This window comes from Colobus angolensis, unplaced genomic scaffold (assembly GCF_000951035.1).
Source record: "Colobus angolensis palliatus isolate OR3802 unplaced genomic scaffold, Cang.pa_1.0 Scaffold58, whole genome shotgun sequence".
NCBI classification, from domain to species: Eukaryota; Metazoa; Chordata; class Mammalia; order Primates; family Cercopithecidae; genus Colobus; species Colobus angolensis.
In genome coordinates, this window is record NW_012119376.1 from 9,024,305 (window position 1) to 9,043,644 (window position 19,340).

The 19,340-nt window shown below is 36.3% G+C and overlaps 1 protein-coding gene across 4 annotated transcripts in view; it reads left to right on the forward strand.

Moving 5' to 3' along the window:
- The window catches only part of BCLAF1 (BCL2-associated transcription factor 1), a 31,554-nt gene extending 20,705 nt beyond the window's left edge, over positions 1 to 10,849 (forward strand). For all 4 annotated transcript variants that reach the window (XR_001004038.1, XM_011962099.1, XM_011962101.1 and 1 more), the window contains 4 exons: positions 655 to 835; positions 2,130 to 2,276; positions 7,939 to 8,151; positions 8,307 to 10,849. Coding sequence is in view for 3 of the 4 variants with exons in the window: in XM_011962099.1 (XP_011817489.1) it covers positions 655 to 835; positions 2,130 to 2,276; positions 7,939 to 8,151; positions 8,307 to 8,312 (547 nt within the window). In the remaining variant the exon portion in view is untranslated. The remainder of the gene's footprint in view (positions 1 to 654; positions 836 to 2,129; positions 2,277 to 7,938; positions 8,152 to 8,306) is intronic.
- The last annotated feature ends 8,491 nt before the right edge of the window (positions 10,850 to 19,340 follow it).

Here is a 19,340-nt window from a genome sequence, read left to right on the forward strand (position 1 = left end):
TTTCAAAATAATATTTCCATGGAAACTGTTAGCAGTGGTAAGAGTTAACCACAGGTATGACCTTTTCGGGTGTTGCATTAAATCATGTAAATTTGATCATCATAGAGGCAAATAGGAACACAAAGTATTATAGATAATCTTTTTCCTTGCTATTCATTAGGTAAATGGTGGATTTTATTTGTGTTATTAAATTTATGGCTGTTATTTGTAATGTCATATGCTTTTTATTTGCTATAATGGTACTATAGCCCAAACTATACCAACTATTTTCACCCAGTGTACAAACTGCAGTCATTTTGAAACTTGGCCTTAAGAACATCCTTACTTTTTCCTACTCTTCTCTTCCTTTCGTTAAAGTAATAAAAGATATAAGTTAATTTAAAAATACTAAAGAACTGAACCTTATTCTTGACCTTTACAGACTACTATTTTCTAACTGGCAGGCCCTAGCATGTTTTTCATTATTGATGTAAAATACATATTGAAGGAGAATGGAAACAGACTGTGTCAAAGTTTAACACCCAATTATTTTATTTACATAATTTTATTAGGGGATAGTGTTTTTGACTTGAAAAATATCTCTTCTGTTGTAAGATTCAGCAGGGTCTTTATCTTTTTAAAAGTAGCACATTTTTTGTTTTCTTTATTTTGCAGTAAACATAAAAGTAGAGAGCAAGATCATTCTCGATCTTCATCCTCTTCAGCATCACCTTCTTCTCCCAGTTCTCGAGAAGAAAAGGAGAGTAAGAAGGAAAGAGAAGAAGAATTTAAAACTCACCATGAAATGAAAGAATACTCAGGCTTTGCAGGAGTTAGCCGACCACGAGGAACCTTTGTAAGTGAAAAAATTATCTTTGATTCCTTGGTAGGAGTTTATCTTAGAGTAATGTACATAAAGAAGGTCATATACATGATTTAGAGATGTTAGGTGTGTCATTATTCCTAAAATCAGAGGTAGTATTGAAACATGAAGTGGTGTTTGAAGTGCTGCCTTCATTTAGAAATGCCATTTTGAGATCTAGAAGCATCTGTATAAACTAGGTACTTCTCTTGACTTCAAGATCAATAACTGTACCTAGTCCTTAAAGACCAAGAGTCAAGGAAAGTTACTGATTGGTAATAACATTTCTTTAATCACTTAGTTTTTGAAAAGGTACCTTAACGCCTTAATAAAACCCCTGTATGTTCATCTCTGTATTACAGTTACATTCATTTTACCTGCTTTCTTCAAATCCTTGCTTATATGGGTATCAATCATAGAAATCATAGAAATATTTCACATAGCGTATACATTATCCCCATGTTTCCGTAAGTCGTTATAATTATTAATATAATGACTTTATGGTAGTGCATCTTCTTGCCTCTTTAATTTCTAGATTCACACTCCTACCTTGAGCGAGTATCTAGTTGGGTTTTGGTGGAGTTCATTAATTAGATAATTTGGGAAAGAGAAGAGCTTTGCTTATATAGTGTTAGGTATGGCTGAATACTTGGGGCTTCTATGGTAATTCAAAGAAATTAGACAACTTTTGGCTAGTAAAAAGGAAAAACAGCTTGATTATTTAAAAATATTAGTTCAGGCCGGGCGCGGTGGCTCATGCCTGTAATCCCAGCACTTTGGGAGGCCGAGGCGGGTGGATCACGAGTTCAGGAGGTCGAGACCATCCTGGCTAACACAGTGAAACCCAGTCTCTACTAAGAATACAAAAAATTAACCGGGTGTGGTGATGGGCGCCTGTAGTCCCAGCTACTCGGGAGGCTGAGGCAGGAGAATTGGCGTTAACCTGAGAGGCAGAGCTTGCAGTGAGCCGAGATTGCGCCACTGCACTCCAGACTGGGAGAAAGAGCGAGACTCTTGTCTCAAAAAAAAAAAAAAAAGTTAGTTCAGTCCTTGAAAGTACAGTATTCTAACACTTAGGTTGATCATTTCTTCTTAACCTACTCAACTTTTAGTTGGCAGAATTTTTTGCCTGTGATATAAAATGGCCATCCTTTTCATCCTCAATGGCTACGAGATTTAGATAGGAAATTAGGGCGTATGTTTTTTGTTACTGCAGTAAAATTAGAGTTTGCATGTAACTAAATACCTTTTGATTGCATCACTAAACAACTTTGTTAATGTTAATCAGTTTCGAATTAGAGGCAGAGGAAGAGCCAGAGGAGTTTTTGCTGGGACAAATACTGGTCCAAACAACTCAAATACTACTTTTCAAAAGAGACCGAAGGAAGAGGAATGGGATCCAGAATATACCCCAAAGAGCAAGAAGTACTTCTTGGTGGGTGTTAGACATCTGTGTTTATTTGGTTTGCATTAATTTTCAAAGCATACTAGGTGAATACATTTAAGTACAGATAACCACTACTATAAGAAGATTCACCGTTATGTGGGAAACCTTTTTTAAAATAATTACCCAGATGATTTGAAATTTTGAAAAATGTGGGTCCCTTTAGTCCTGTTCATACTTTCTTGATATTAAACATAGGCTGATCAGGGTAAGCGAAAAATATACCTAATTTGTTACCCACATTCAGAGAAGAACATTGTATTATAGTTGAGCTTAATGTTTGTTTTATATCTGTCTATAAGACAGTGACAGTTGTAGAAACTTCACATTAAGATGTACCTTCCATCATCACAGCTATTTGTTTAAATGAAAAGGAGAAGAATTTTTTCAAAGTACATGTAATTAAGAATTTTAGGGAGGCTGTCAGCTTTCATTGGTGAAAAAAGATGATGAAAACTTACATTACAGAAAAGCTGCTGCTAGGTACACTAATTTGGTGCTTCCTGTGGTAGAGGTGCTTTTCCCTCTGAAATAGTTTTTCAAGGATGAAGCTAGAGGTGGTAGGTCCTGAAGGATTCTCTAGATAAGGATGGGCATTTTCTGCTGTTTGGCATGGGGAAAAGGGTCCTTGCTGCATTATAGACGTGTACAAGAATATACCAAAACTATTACCAGAAGTATTCATTTTTTTGTCATGGCTTTTCGGAGAATTTATGTTTCAGAGACTAGTTCTGAAAACTAGTTGCTTCCATGGAGGAAAATTGTATTGGACTTGAAGAGTTGTTGACTTTTTCAGTTGGCTTTTTGTGAATGTATTTGAATAAACCTCAATGTCCATGACATACCTACTTAGAGATTATAGCTGTAGTTTGAAGTGGATCTCTGTTTTGTCTGGAAAAACAATATATTTATTTCAAAAATACATTTCCATTTGCCTCTTTTTTGGCATGTTAATGACCAAGAACCAAAAAAAAAGTTACAGAGTGTGTTATGTGTAATGTTTTCTCAGTTTATGCTTCTTGAGTGGCTTGAATTGACATTCTGGAAAGTAAAAGGCATTTGATGTGTAGAAAAATGTGAACGATCCATCTACTTCCTGGTTCAGTAATTTATGTATTAACAGACTTATGTTTATGGTAGGTACTAAGGATGGAAAGACAAGTAGGTGTGATTCCAATTTTTGACTTACTTCTTAGTTCAAGAATTTGTGTATTACCAGACTTATGTTTATGCTAGGTACTAAGGATGGAAAGACAAGAAGGATTATGTTTATGCTAGGTACTAAGGATGGAAAGACAAGTAGGATGTGATTCCAATTTTTGACTTAGAGACTAGTAGTAGAGAAACAAACATTCTAAATATATATGGTGGCTTTTTGCTTTTCCCAAAGAAGGATAGGTGGATTTTTGCAAACGAGAGAGTGATTAGAAGAGACTTTTGTAGAGGAACTTGACCTTAATTAATCTTGAGATTGAGAGGTAGGCAAGTGTACTGCACATAGCAGAAGGAGTGAAACAGCATGGTGTAGAGAACTATAGTACTCAGATGGCTAGATGGTTGGTATATAAGTTTGGGAAAATTGAGTACAAGGAGTCACAGTGTCAAAGGTCTTAATTCTTTTAAGAAAATAGAGTTTTAAGCAGAGTTTACATAAGTCATGGGTGTTAAAAGTTAAGCAATTTGAGAAAATACAGTGTCTGAACTAAGGGGCTAGATTTGAGAAAAAGTAACATTTATGGGGACTTGAATTCAGGGATGTTGGTAGTGAGAGGAAGGAATCTAAATCTATAGGAAGGAAGCTCCTTTCAAAAGATTAAGTTCTGTTCTAAACAGGTTGAATTTGAAGTGCTTGGGAGAAATGGAGCTGTCCAGTGGATAGTTGGTAATTTAAATTTAGAGAAACAAAAAATGCTGTAATTTTATAGGTCACCGTTAAAGCTGTGGTAAGATCACAGAAGAGAAGAGATAAAGACCAGCATATCAAAGGTGGGGTGAAAAGTGAGAGAGAGTAAAAATGCCAGAGAAGTAGACCAGGTATGATAGGTCAGGAGGTCAAGAAGAAATGAGAAGTGAATATGTAGATAGTAATTGTTTACCACTTTTAACAACTTACAAATACAAAATTTAGGCCTTTTTTTCTATGGCATTCTCTTAAGAATCTGCTATCCCTTAAAAAATACATACTCATTTTGGGTTGGCATTTAATTAGGCAGTAGTTTCATTAAGAAGAGTGTCTTATTTTAAGAATTTAGCCATATATAAGTAGCAGTAGTATTTTTATATGTTGTTTTTCTGGGTTATATTTAAAAATCTTGGTCTCTGTATAAAACCATACACATTGATTTGCCACAGACTGATGGTGTTCACTAGAATATCAAGCAAAATTACATACTTTTTCCTTATAAATCAATTCCCAAAGTTAATTATTTTGGTTTTTACTTAATTATGAGCCATTGAAATGGCAACTTTGGTTTTCACATGGATAGTTGAATTAAAAAATTTTGTATCTTACATGTAAAGGAATGTTGAGGGAAAAAAAGAAAAATACGATTCAGAAGGAAAGTCTTCTAAAACTAGACATTCATTCCCTTAGGTTCTTTCAGAACACTTGACCAGTTTAAGAGAGTTTGCCCATTTGGATGAAACATTAATACTTAGTAATAACAGGCCAGGCACGGTGGTTCACGCCTGTAATCCCAGCACTTTGAAACACTGAGACAGGCAGATCACGAGGTCAGGAGTTCAAGACCAGCCTGGGCAACATGTGGAAACCCTGTCTCTCCTAAAAATACAAAAATTAGCCGAGCGTGGTGGCACGTGCCTATAGTTCCAGCTACTCAGGAGGCTGAGGCAGGAGAATCGCTTGAACCCGAGAGGCGGAGGTTGCAGTGAGCCAAGATTGCGCCACTATACTCCAGCCTGGGAGACAGAGCGAGAATCTGTCTCAAAAAAACAAAACAAAGCTTAGTAATAATAGATAACATTTATTAAGCATTATGTACCATGCTTGGTGCTGTTCTGTGTGTTCCGTACGTATTAATACTTTAAAAAGCCTTTTGAGTTGGGGCCGTTATTCCATTTTTGTGGATGGAAAAAACTGAGGTACAGAGGTTGAGTAGCTTAACCAGTTATGTGGCTAGTACCAGTGGGGTCAGGACTTAACTCATTGGGCTCCAGAGTCAGGGTTCTGAAAGGTCTTGTTGGTATTACTTGTTGTCCAGTACTGAGTTATAGTTATCTTTGTTGCATTCTTTTCTGAAATTTCCTATCTCTAAGATTTGTTTTATGCAAAGGTGTGGTAATGTTTTCAATAATAAAAATTCCAGGAAAGATACTAGTTTTAGTTAGAACCTGAAATTCTATGGAGTGATGAGTGTGAAGAGTTGGAGCAAGTGGGAAAGTACTGAAGGTTCTCACTGTTGAGTTGCTGCCTTCAAAGGAAGAGAAAATCCCTGGTGGGGAAGGGGGTTCAGGATTGGAGTTTTGGTAATTAACTGTTTGAAACTTGATCGTTGTATAGAGAAGAGAGAAGAAGATTCAGAAAGTCTTGGTTCTAATACAGACTCCTTTGTTAACATGTTCTTAGCTGTGTATGAATATCTAACTTCTGGCCCATTTTAATCTGAGATAATTAAAATTTAAAAATTTTAATAATGAGATTGAAATCTTCAATATAAAACTTGAGTATTAAGAATATGTTTAGCATCAAAAATCTCAATTAAGTAGCTACCAGGATACCCTACGAAAGACAGTTATTGTTTAGGTGCTGTTGTGTTTACCAAGTTTCAGATGATTGTATATTAAAAGCAATGGCTAGTTTAACCCCAGTGTTTAGCTTTGCCATTGGCTTTTCTGTTTCTGCTAACTCTTAACTACCTGGTGTGGTAATCATATACTGCCACCAGGGTATCTGGGAAATATGTTTTATGGGTGATGGTCACAAGGGGTAGAAGAAAGGGCTAGCTCTGTGACCTTGGGCAAGTTACTTAATTTCTCTGTGCCTCAGTTTCTTTATTTCTAAAATGGGGATAGTAACAGTATTTTAGAGGGTTGTTGTGAGGATTAGATGAATAAGTACATGTAAAGTGTTCAGAACAGTACCAGACCTATATTACACACTATAGAAACATTATTGCCACCGTTTGTTGAGTGCTTGCTTGTCAGACACTGGGCCAGGCACTTTCTACTGATCTGTGTTCCCTCAAGGAACATATTATTAAAATGAAGTAAATTCTAGAGGGGTTGCCCAAAGTCACACAGTTTGTGATAAGATTTAAATCCGTGCTTCTACTCCAAAACGTCTTCCCAGAATCCATGGCATATTGTGTAAATATCATAAAAAAGCACTTAAGAGTTGGGTATGTTAATGTGATAAGGGAGCATGAAATTATGTAGTCAAGTGGGTATTATTTTTAGTGGCAGGCTGTTTTAAAGTAGTTTATTTTGGGTTTGCAATAAACTGCTGTATTTAAATTTACACTTTTGATAGTTCCAAAATTCATTCATTATAGAGTCATGTACACTTCTACCTAGTAATCTTTGAATGATTTGATAAGGATAGATTATTAGCAGTTGGTAAGTTCTCTTTCATATAGCCTGTTAGTTGCCCATATAATTGAACTTTTCAAGTCATGAAGGGGGTTGATCAGTTAAATGAATATGTCCAAAGGCAAAGTCTTATGTTTTGGAAAAAAAAACCTCATATATTATGTAAAAAAAGTTTTAGTGGCTTTTGGATGATTGCTCACTACTAGTACTCTATGAATGACACAACATTTTGTTTGCATTATACCCCTTTTCTCATAAAGGGGCATTTTGCTTTATTTCCCATTTTTGTGGGTGACAAAGTTAGTAAGTTAGCAGTTAATTAAATTACATACAGCACTCCTTTGGCCTTTTGTATGAATATAATACCCATTTCTACTCATCTACAAAGTCAAGTACTTTTCAGTTTTGCAGATTGTTTTGCTTAATAGAACAATTCATAATTTTGGGAACATCTGTATTTGAATACAATTAATAATTAAAGCTGGGACGTGATAACTGCAGTACTTCAGACTGATGAAGAAGAACTGAGTGAGGTGTTAATTCTAGGGACCATGTCATGATTTACCGTTGAAATTCTCTAGCCCAGAACATTGATATGTACTATACATTGATCTAGATTTCAATCTTAGTATATTTAAAATCTGCTTTTATATGTAAAGTATAAAATTCATACCACCAGTTTCATTTTAGTGAACATTAGTGATATTTTTATGACTTTCTGCCGCATCTTTATGACTAAGATGGTTAGAAATAACCAGAAAAACTGGTTATTTTATCTCATTGCATTTGGTGTAATAAGTGGACTTGGATTGACATAATACAAAAACAAAACTGAGAATTCTAAAAATCAGTGGTAATTTAGCAGTTGAGATTCTCCAAATGATTGGGTAACCCTCAGTGCTTGGGTTGCTAAGTAGTAAGATGTAGTTATTCTCTTGACGATGGAATATATTTTTGTTGAAAAATGCAGTTTTACTGGTTTTGTTTTAGAATATTACCAATCTCATATGTCCAATCTTCAGAAGGTTAATACTATGGTTTATGATTGGAGAAATGATCTTTACAAGAAACATTTCATTGACAATTGTTTTTAACCTTTCTGTAGCATGACGACAGAGATGATGGTGTGGATTATTGGGCCAAAAGAGGAAGAGGTCGTGGTACTTTTCAACGTGGCAGAGGGCGCTTTAACTTCAAAAAATCAGGTAGCAGTCCTAAATGGACTCATGACAAATACCAAGGGGATGGGATTGTTGAAGATGAAGAAGAGACCATGGAAAATAATGAAGAAAAGAAGGACAGACGCAAGGAGGAAAAGGTATAAAATTTCACCTTACGATTCTGACAGATTTTTTTGGATACAGGTTTGGTGGGTGAATTAGTTACTTCATTTTTAGGAACAATTATTAATATGGTTCCTTTTAACTCTCCACATCTTGTGTTAATCTTCAATTTTTTTTCTCTCTCTTTTAGGAATAATAATGAAGTAAGATTACAGCAGAGCAGAACTTGCACCCACCATTTTTTTACCTGATTTTTGTTTTCAAATAAGAATGTAAGCATTTTACTTAAATTTTACTGTTTGCAAGTAGTCTATAGAAATTTTGTTTTAAGTTTTCAAGTATCTTGAGAAATAGTAGACTGTATGTTGAAAATTGTACTGAAATAAAGTAGAAAATTGTTACGTACCATATTTGTAACTATCAACTTTTAAAAAAAACTTCTAACGTTTTTGTTACATGCATTGTAATTCTGCTTTGTCTATAAGATATGGTCAAGTACAGCTCTGTGAAAGTTCTGATTCTCTTCCTTCCCTGTTTGTCAATGTTTTATTCTGAAGTAAACGTTAGCTCTACATATAAATCCTGGAACAGAAATTGTTTATAGAGACTACACTAATTATTTTAACTGTATACATCTGTTTAATTTGAACACACTACATTGTAGGGTGACTAATTTTTGAAGTATACCACAGACAAAAGGTTGTTACTTTGGTAAACTAAGCTAGTTTAACACTTGAGCAAATGCGTAAGAAGGAATTAAAAAAAAAAAAAAGCTTTGCCAATAGCTAAAAAGTACAAGCTATTAAAAATTAGATTGAAAAGTTTTGAGAAAAATGTTATTTTTACTGAAAGCAAGCAGTGGCCTATAAAGAACATTCTTAGGAGCCTTTTCTATTTGCGTTCAAAACCGAGTGTTCTCTTTCTATTCCTATTTGATAGTTTGAGTCATGGTCTTAGATATTAGCTATTTGTGAGAGGAAACTGGTTTGTAATAATACTGCAAATAGAAACCCCATTTTTACTGAACATCCTAGTTTTAAACAGAAGAAAAACTATAATCCTGGGGTTGGTATGGAGGAGGTTTATCCTGCAGAATAAGTTGATACATTAGTACCTGATTTCATATCTTACATATTTATTTGAGCTGAACATTAGTTTGTAGTGTAACTATTAGTAAAAATAGAGAAACACAACATACTGTTCATTAATAGTGTTTTAAGAAAATTGTTTTTCAAATGTCACCAATAAAAGTTTTGGCAGGAAGCTTGTTGCCGCATTGATCTAACTTGTTCCGCCCCTGCCCCCCCCTTTTCAGTTGCAGTTTGTAAAATGGCTTTTTCTTTTTCCTCTTAAGGGTTCTATTCTTCAGGTAGATAATTTTTCAAATGTGAATTATCTTTTGTGTCTGTATATTGATAGCTCTTAAAGAAGTGAAAATCTAAAATATTAAATTTCAATGTTAAGTCTATCTGCTTTATGGGCATATATAAAAGTAGACACATTTCATTTGTTAATTTAGTTGTGTGTGTTAAAAGGAGCTAATACTTATTCTGTTAATGTAAACTTTTGAAGATCTTAAATGTATTGCTCTTTCATCTTAAAACATTTTCGAGGATTTGCAATGCGTCTAGCACCTAGATTACAGCCAGGGACGTTGGTTAAGAGCTATTGGAAACAAAACTAAAAGCAGACTCAACATATGTGATGTTTATGGCCCTCAGATCCTTAGTATTGTGTGATTTTTTTCCCCCCTTAACATGTCTTTCTGAAATTCTCTATTAAAGCAGAGGAAATACCTGCCAAAGGAAGTATGTATTGCATTAATCAGGACATAACTGATACTTTCCTGTTCAGAATAATACTTACGTGTGAAAGCAACATGGATGTGATCCCCAACACAGAATTTTCATGACCCTTTTATTGTATACAAATAAATACATAACAGTTACTTGGTTAGACATCAGATCTGTGTGCATGACTATGTGCTTATCTACTTAAGACAATAGGTAAAAGGGGATATGAGAAATTATTTAATAGGGAGTGGAAATAAAGCTACTTAATTCCTGTGGGCAGGTTATATTTTAAGTTCAAATGCACTGCTTTAACCTTTGGTTACTTTTATTCTATTAAACAAAATTGAGAAAAGAGTGTTATACTAGAATATAGTAGGCTAGGGTGATTGTAAGAACTCTGTAATAGAATGTCATTTTGGATGTTATCTTTTTCAGATCAAGCATATAAAAAGTAGCCTGTATATTTTTTTAAAACACATCTTAACTCCACACTTTACGACATTATAAAAGTTGAATGGTTCCTCTTGGCAAGGATATTTGCTTACAAATGCTAGCAAATAACTCATTGATACCTGCGTTAACGTATTTTGCCTAGAGAAGGGCAATAAAAACCAACCAAAGGATATTTGTAGAAAGGATTAAGAAAGTTGTTTAAGAAGGCCATGACTCTTTAGGTGTGTATGTGTACCTTTCAGCATCCTAGGAATTTTTATATTAAAAGCAAAACGTTTTTCCAATTACAGTCTACTTCAAGGAATTACTATTGTTCCTTTTGTCACAGGTAAAATCAGTGTCGGGAATTATAATTTGAGAAAAATATTACCCAGTAAGTAACATTGAATGTAGATGGCTAAACGATTCTTACTCAGTGTGATGTATAATGCAACAGGGACCCTTGTAAATTGTCATACGCCAATAAAATGTCACAAGTAATAACCGCTGTTGTTTGTTTACCTGTGTCTATTTCACACAACTTACTTATGGCCTATTTTAGAATACTAGTACATCTGTTAGGAAGATTACTGGTGTGGTAAGGCTTGATAAATGCTTTATAAAATCCCTCAAACCTCTCTTTACTGTTTTTGTGTTTTGTTTTTGTTTTTGTTTCCCTTGTCTCCCCTGGGAAAGTGGGAAATTTTACAGTTGGTAAATCTAAGCCATTATTTTGAAATATAGGAATTCTGGATTTCTAGTTTGTCCTCTTTTTCTTATGTTAATCTGGGACCTTACACCCGTAATAATATGGTGATTACTTCTCTTTCTAAAAACGCAGTAGCTAGTGAATAACTAAAAAGAATGGTCTTTTCATTCACTTTGAGTAAGATCTGGTATAATTGTTACCATGTGCCATCCTGTCACTTTTAACAAAGCATTTTCATAGAAGTTTGTGTGCTATGACAACTGACACATTTTGACTCATGCAAATGGCAAATTAGTCCTTAAAAAGTCTGTGAGAGAAATAAGAACGCTGTATGTACGTATATATGCATGTAAAGGGTTGTGTAAGATCATTGGTAGCTTAGTTATACTGGATAATTGTAATTTTTTTTTTTTTTTTTGACACGGAGTCTCGCTCTGTCGCCCAGGCTGGAGTGCAGTGGCCGGATCTCAGCTCACTGCAAGCTCCATCTGCCGGGTTCACGCCATTCTCCTGCCTCAACCTCCCGAGTAGCTGGGACTACAGGCGCCCGCCACCTCGCCCGGCTAATTTTTTGTATCTTTTAGTAGAGATGGGGTTTCACCGTGTTAGCCAGGATGGCCTCGATCTCCTGACCTCGTGATCCGCCAGTCTCGGCCTCCCAAAGTTCTGGGATTACAGGCTTGAGCCACCGTGCCCGGCCTAATTGTAATATTATATACAAATTTCTTATATAAGTATGCTGCATTATTAAGGACATTTATTTAACTTACTTTTTCTGGGTTTCAACTGGAATCCCTTTGGTGGGGATGTATCTATAGTTTCCTTGTGGAATAATAATACACTTTCACATCCAGAAACAGAAGTACAGAGGCCTTTCTCAGTTTACAAAGTTGAAGGGGAAGGCAAATGGAGAAATAAACTTGATTGTTATTGGGATTAATTTGGCTAGACTCAATCTCTTGAGCCTTAATATGAGAAAGTAATATCCATTATATGTTTAAAGTTCTCAAATAGTTGATACTATTGTTAAATCTGTTTCAAATTTTATTGGGGTAGATACTTAAAAAGTAGTACACTGTCCTAATGAAGTTTAAATGAACAAGTTTTACATTTCTTAGGATTCGGGAATATATGGAATCTAGTTGTATTTAATTGAAGAGCCACAGAGATTGTTAATTTGTGAGTTGGACTCCTATTGTTTTAGAAACATGCAGTAATAATTAACATGTGTCAGGGATGGTAATGAGACCAAACTTGTACATTTAATTAAGGGTACCAGTTCTCTTTATGTTACCAGACTATACTTTGACCTTTAAAAATGAGTCTCACTGATGAAAGAGAACAGGCAATATTAGGACAGTATTCCACTGCAACTAGAAACATTCAAATAATGTGTCTTAATTGTAATCTGTGTATAAGAAAAGTTTTCCTATGGATATTTTTGGTGTTTCGCCACAGTGAACTGATTTGTAGCACTTACAAAGTGCAGAAGGTAATATGCTTACAAAATAGAAAAAGGTTGGGTGAGCAGGCTTTAATGCTTTTCCCCCAAGAATATGCATCAAATTTTTCTTAATCTTTTGGAGTTGGCCAGCTTCCAGATTCATTAATAATGAGCTCTCCCTTTAATAAAAGTACATGATCATAGCTACACAGTACATTTAGGTGGTGTGAAATGATTTATAATCACAGCATGAACTGTGTATTTGGCAGTAAATTCTTGGTACTGTCATAGTGATTACAAATTTCATGGAATGCGAAGAGCCACAATAAAAAATACCACTCACCCTCCAGAATAGTGGTTTACTTGCTACCTTATTGAGTCCTTCACTATGGAAAATAATTTTTCAGTCTCATTTGTACTAGAAGGGAAAACTAAACTGTTGAGTTCTCAGGATACTTGTAAGGTGGCCATGAAAAAGAATGTTAAATGCACTTTGAATTTTTTTTTTTTTTTTTTTTAAGATGGAGTCTTGCTCTGTCACCCAGGCTAGAGTGCAGTGGCTCGATCTCGGCTCACTGCAACCTCCGCCTCCTAGGTACCAACCATTCTCCTACCTCAGCCTACTGAGTAGCTGGTATTACAGGTGTGCACCACCACACCCAGCTAATTTTTGTATTTTTAGTAGAGGTGGGGTTTCACTATGTTGGCCAGGCTCGTCTCTAATTCTTGGCCTCCTAAAGTGCTGGGATTATAGGCGTGAGCCACCGTGCCTGGCCAGAATTTTTTAAGTTTTAATTTTACTTCTCACACATCCAGCCTGCAGGATTAATTTATTTTTTTATTTTTTACCTTACCAAAGATTTTCCCACTCCAGAATAATTTTTGGAAGAAGTTGAATATCATTACCAAATGTACTTTGAAAAAAGGCCTGTGTGTGGTGGCTCACGCCTGTAATCCCAGCACTTTGGGAGGCTGAGACACACGGATCACCTGAGGTTAGGAGTTCAAGACCAGCCTGGCCAACGTCGCGAAACCCTGCCTCTACTAAAAATATAAAAATTAGCTGGCCATGGTGGCACGCGCTGTAATCCCAGGTACTCAGGAGGTTGAGGCACCACAATGACTTGAACCCGGGAGGCAGAGGCTGCAGTGAGCAGAGATCGTGCCACTGCGCTCCAGCCTGGGTGACAGAGCTAGGCTCTGTCTCGGAAAAAAAAAATCAAAAAACAAAAAAAAAACCTAACTGATTAACATCAGCATACTATTATTAAAATGGCTTGAAGATACAGACTTGTGGAGTAATATCACCTCAACATAGAAGTGAGGAATCAGATTTCTGAGTGATCGAGTTCAGATACTGCAGTAAGGGGATTTGTCAGCTGGGAGAAATGACTATCTTTTAAAACTTAATTTGTACTTTTAATTGGAAAATGGGATGTAAAAGTCTTGGAAGTCTTTGATAGAACTTGGGAGTGAAAAATTGATGGCTGCTCATTTAAAAGAAAACAGTTCCATTCATGACTTACGGGAAACCTAAAACACATTGTTTTTGGAGTCCTTTCTAGATTTCAAAGTATACTTTTTTCCCTTGTTACAACCTTAAGATAATCTTCCGTATTTATAAACATGAATATTGTCCTTTACAAAAGATAAGGTTCAGTTAACAGAACTGAGTTATATAAAATGATTCTGAAATCTTAGCTTTAGAATGTCAAACTCTAGTTGAGGTGTGGGGAGGTTAGAGAATTTGGGGGAAAAAAAGCATATGGCTTCTCATGTAGTTACAGATTTAGCTGTCTGCCCACTCAGGACAATATTTTATCTTGATTTTATTCTGTATTCTCAACTTGAGCAACACTTAGGAAGTATTTGACTAGTCTGTCACTGAAGGAAAAAGATTCAGAGCTTGAATTGGCCAATAGTAGCTATATGAAAAAGGGAAATAAGGTATGCAATTTTCAGTGTCAAATGAAACTACTTCTGGGAAGCATTAACTATTCCTGCTACCAAATCTTGAGGTACTTGTTCTTAGGTTTTCATTTAGATGTTGATGTTCCTAGAATAGGAACAGGTTTTCAAATGAGTGTTTCTTGCAACATTTTTTTCTGGTGGCTGAGGGCATGATGCCAGAGTGTAACAGTAAAAATAAGAGGCCTTAAAACCATCTTACCGGAATATGATAGTGCTCCAGGTATTAGGAATATGTAGCAGAGTAATTGGATTAGGATATATATTCTTAAAGCAACCGTTACATGGATATAACTTGCAATTTTAAAGTTCTATGTTTTGTTGCACTAGTTTGATAAGTATGAGCTAGGCACTAGAGCAGCAACAAGATAAGGCTCTGCCCTTTTCTCATTTTTATTCTTGCACTGTAATATGTGAAAATATTTTCTTGCATTATATATTTATATAATCATAGACTATTTTTTGAATGAGTTAGGTTCCAAATGAGTATTAATATGCAAATCAGGATTCTTCTAGTAACTCTTTAATACTTTTAAGGATCAAGTTCTCTGTCTCTGATTCAGGGTTCATCTATTTAGACTCGCCTCTTTCCTAAACACTGGGAAGCCTACAAATTTTAGACACATGGTATGTTGACATGTTTTTTTAACATAATTTTCTGGTATCCTGGACAAATGTCAGTCCTGCACTGTGTTACATTGAGGGACTACGTTGAAAATGAGATGTGAGTATTGATAGAACAAAACAGGTAAGGAGCAGATCCTTTATGGAGAGGTTTCAAAAATAGTTCTCAACACTGCCCAGTAATAAATTTCATATGTATAACAGCAACAACCTCTTTTGAATGTACTGTTTGCAGAAGCCATTTGATAGTCGCCATTAAGAAAAAGGACAGCAGAACTAAAGTTAAAATACCATAGTGAGTTGAAAAGTCAAGCTAAGTCCCGCCTGGCTAAGTAATATTTAGGAGTATCACTGCATAACAGAACTACACAATATGACAGTGTTAATCCTAAGTCATAAAAGATTAGTTGGAAATGTGTGGTTATATTTAATAAAAATTTTGATGAAAAAGTTTTAGGGTGTGACAACTGTCTAAAGGGTTAAATATCCATCTGAGAAAATCTAATACGTCAGAATCCTCTGATAATACCAACCCAGTGCTAAATTGTTTAAAGCTTATCAAGGAATATGACCGCCTTACATAAGAGGTATTTTAGACAAAAATGGATCATCTCCTGAGCTAATAGAGTTTCTGGCATAAGGTATTATAATGTATAGTAGGATAAAGTGTAGGAGAAAAATGTAGGTGATGACACTAAACCTCTCATTGCTAATTATTCATTTTCTCTTTTTTTTTTTGGGACGGAGTCTCGCTCTGTCACCAGGCTCAAGTGTGGTGGCACAGTCTCCACCTGGTGGGCTCAAGTGATTCACCCGCCTCAGCCTCCCAAATAGCTGGGACTACAGGCGCCCGCCACCATGCCCCAGGCTAATTTTTTGTATTTTTAGTAGAGACGGGGTTTCACCACGTTGGCCAGGATGGTCTGGATCTCTTGACCTTGTGATCCACCCACCTCAGCCTCCCAAAGTGCTGGGATTACAGGCGCGAGCCACCGCTCCCGGCCTATTACTCATTTTCAATGTCAAACTTACATTATTTTAAATACCACTTTTATTCAAAATTTCCAAGCCTACCATTATACAAAGTTCTCTTGCCATTTTACTATTTGAATATTCCAGAAGATAAGCTGTTGTTTAAAAGGAAGTAGAAAGGCAATACAGATTTCAGATGAAGCCCTGAAAGTAATTGGAACAGCCGTAAAGAGTTTTCATGGTGCAGTCATATTTCAGGTTAGTGTTAAACATGTTCTAGCACTTCAGATCCAGCATTTCACAGGTACTGTCTATGGCTAAGTTTACAAAGTGAGGGTGGAGGGTGTAGCAAAAATTAGTAAATAACATTGGTATGTGGAAGGAACAAGAATGGAAGTACTTTGTGAATGACAGGTTTTCAAACATTTTTATCTAGATGGTGGTGACTCTGAAATTTACCTCTTAAACTCTTCTGAACTCCATTTTTTCTCTCCAACTCTTCCCTGGATAGTTCTGCTGGAACTTCAACACTCCAAACTGAATTCATCACCTGTACCCCATCCTACTGCAAACTGATGTTCTTTCCTTTATCCATTAAGCTAGTTGGACATCCCTATAAAGTGTATGCTCTGTCTTTTCCTCTCCACCGCTGCCCCCCCAAAACCCCCACCCCAATAATAGATGCTCATCACTATCCCCAACTGCTGCATTGGTCTCCTAGTTTGGACTCTACCCATAAATTTAATCTTTATATTGCCATCTCTGGGATTTTTTCAAGTGCAAAATTAGAATAATTTTAAAACCAAAATTTACTCATTGATGTCTTCCTGTTTTATGAACCTTAGTCATGATGAACTGTAGAAACTCCCTATGAACTGTTTTTGGCCGCTTTGCCTTATGCTGCTACTTGTTCACTTATCTATCTTAAAGTCTTACACCCTAGCAAAAACTTTCCAATTCCTGTTTTTGTTCTGAGGCCACTGAATGCAGCACATACCTTTAGACTAGTAATTCATTCCACTTACGTGTCTCCGCCAAAATAAAATAATTAGCATTTAGTATTGTGGTTGGCACACATACTGTAGTTATGTAATAAAAGGTCCTTGAGTGTATAAATGAAAGAATGGTAATTCCATATTTATAAAGGCTTGATTTAATTTTATGGCTGCTGCTGCTGCTTGAAACAAGTACATTCTGAGTTGTGTTAAAAATGTGCTGGGATTACAGGCGTGAGCCACCGCTCCTGGCCGAGATAGGTTCTTGATTGCTGTGTTCAAATCCTTAAAGGGCATTTCCAGATAAGAGACATGTTCAAATCACATAGGATCAGGAGACTGGTATTTGATACTTCCTTGTCCGATCTCCTCATTTTAACATGTTACATATTTAAAGGACAGAAATCAGAGTCAGTAGGTAAAAAATCTTAGGGACATAGGCTTGCGAGCTCAATATAATGAGCTAATTCAATATAATGAGCTAATAATGGACAACTAGATACTTTAAAAAGTGTTACATGCAGCTTGTGAATAGCAAGTTTTCTGCCTGGATCAAACTGGGGGAGGGGAACACAGGAAAACCTCAGAAAGCAAGCCAGCATATTTTTGAACACTACTCAGAGACAACAGAAAAGCTAGCTTTGTGGTGTCAGAAAAGCTTTCTTGGACCTTATCATTCTAAGAGTTCAGGAAAATCTAATTTCATGTAAAAATGAGCAATGGAAAAAATGTCCAATCACATAAAAGGATTTTGTCAAAATGGAATTATGAATGCTTTAGTAAACCGTGGAGGAAATATCTGAAGAATTTAGAAGAAAGTTGTCAGCAAAGCATTCATGGATGTAGTGTTTGACCTGGGCCCTCTTTGCTACCTAAATCAGTTGGAATATTAAGCTATGTTAATAGTGCAGCTGGAACAGTAGTGGTTCCCTTCTTATTCTGCAGGAATGTTTTCATTCTGACTCTGCTGTTTGATAAGAGTGGGAAAGGGAGGGGGTTATAAAGCCGTGGTTTATTCACAAGGGTATAGGGAAGGACAAGGAACTTGAGAAAATTGTGACTTAATGTGGGGTTTCTGATCCATCATTATCCTTGTTCTGCACTTAACTTTCAGCCATATCCAGCTCAGACTACTGGGCATATCACTATAATTGCTATCAATTGTTTTGCTGGTTGCTTAGTCCCAAATCATTCTTTATCATCTTTTCTGTCATACCACATTTAGGTATTTTATTCAACACACAAACTGAATGCCTATTATACACCAGACACTCTTCTAAAGCACTGGGGAAAGATACAGCATGGATCAAAACAAATTCCTGTTCTGCTGGAGTCTACAATTTTGTTTGGTGGTAGGGGAAGCATATCTGAATATGACGATAAGTGCTATAGAGAAAGCACATTAGGGTTAGAATGGAAAGAGATGCCCCACTGGCATGTAAGCTCCAAGAGACAAGGACCCGCCCTGCTCATTAAGGCATTTTTCGTGCTTAGAATGGTGTCTGCTACCTAGTAGATATCCATTATTGGTTGAATGAGTAAATGATGTTGATAAATAGTTAAAATAAATTTTAGATAAATTAGTTAAAAACTTACACTTTCAAATTATGTCAGTAGCAGGCACACATCTTAAATTGTTATATTACTCCAGTGCACGTCTTGCTGAAATTCAGAAGAGGAAGCTGTTTCGTATGAAGCCAATAATCTCAAATCAGAAATGAAAACAGATATCACCTGTCATCACTTGCCATCCTCGGCTAAGCCAGGAATGTCCGACCCATATTCGGTAGCCTGGATACTTAGGTGTATTTAGTGAACTAACAAATGAATCCTAGCCACTGCAAAGCTTCAAAACCCTCGGGGGTAGTGCTTGGCTTCTGCTAGTCCCACAGGTATTTTAATATTAGCTGAATAAATGAAATAACCAAAAAATTAATCGCGACTGTGTCAGGTGAACTTGGGAAGGCAGATGCGCTTAGGGTCCGGCTGTAGTGAGTAACACACTCCCTGCGAAGAGTTACATGGAGTACGAACTCTGGACCGCGAGTCCAGCTCACGGGTTTGTACCTAAAACCTTGCCTTGCGCGAGCGCCGCCGTCCCAACGCGACCTGCCCCGCCCGTCATCTCCTATTGGCTGCCTCTCGGAAGACCCGCCTCTTGAGAAGGAAAAGCGGTCGCTTCCTGAATTGCCTGACGTCATGCAATGACCAATAAGAAGCAGCGATCTTCAGTTTTGCCCAATGAGACTGGGTACGGGTCCTAGCCCGCGGAGTTTGATTTCGTCCT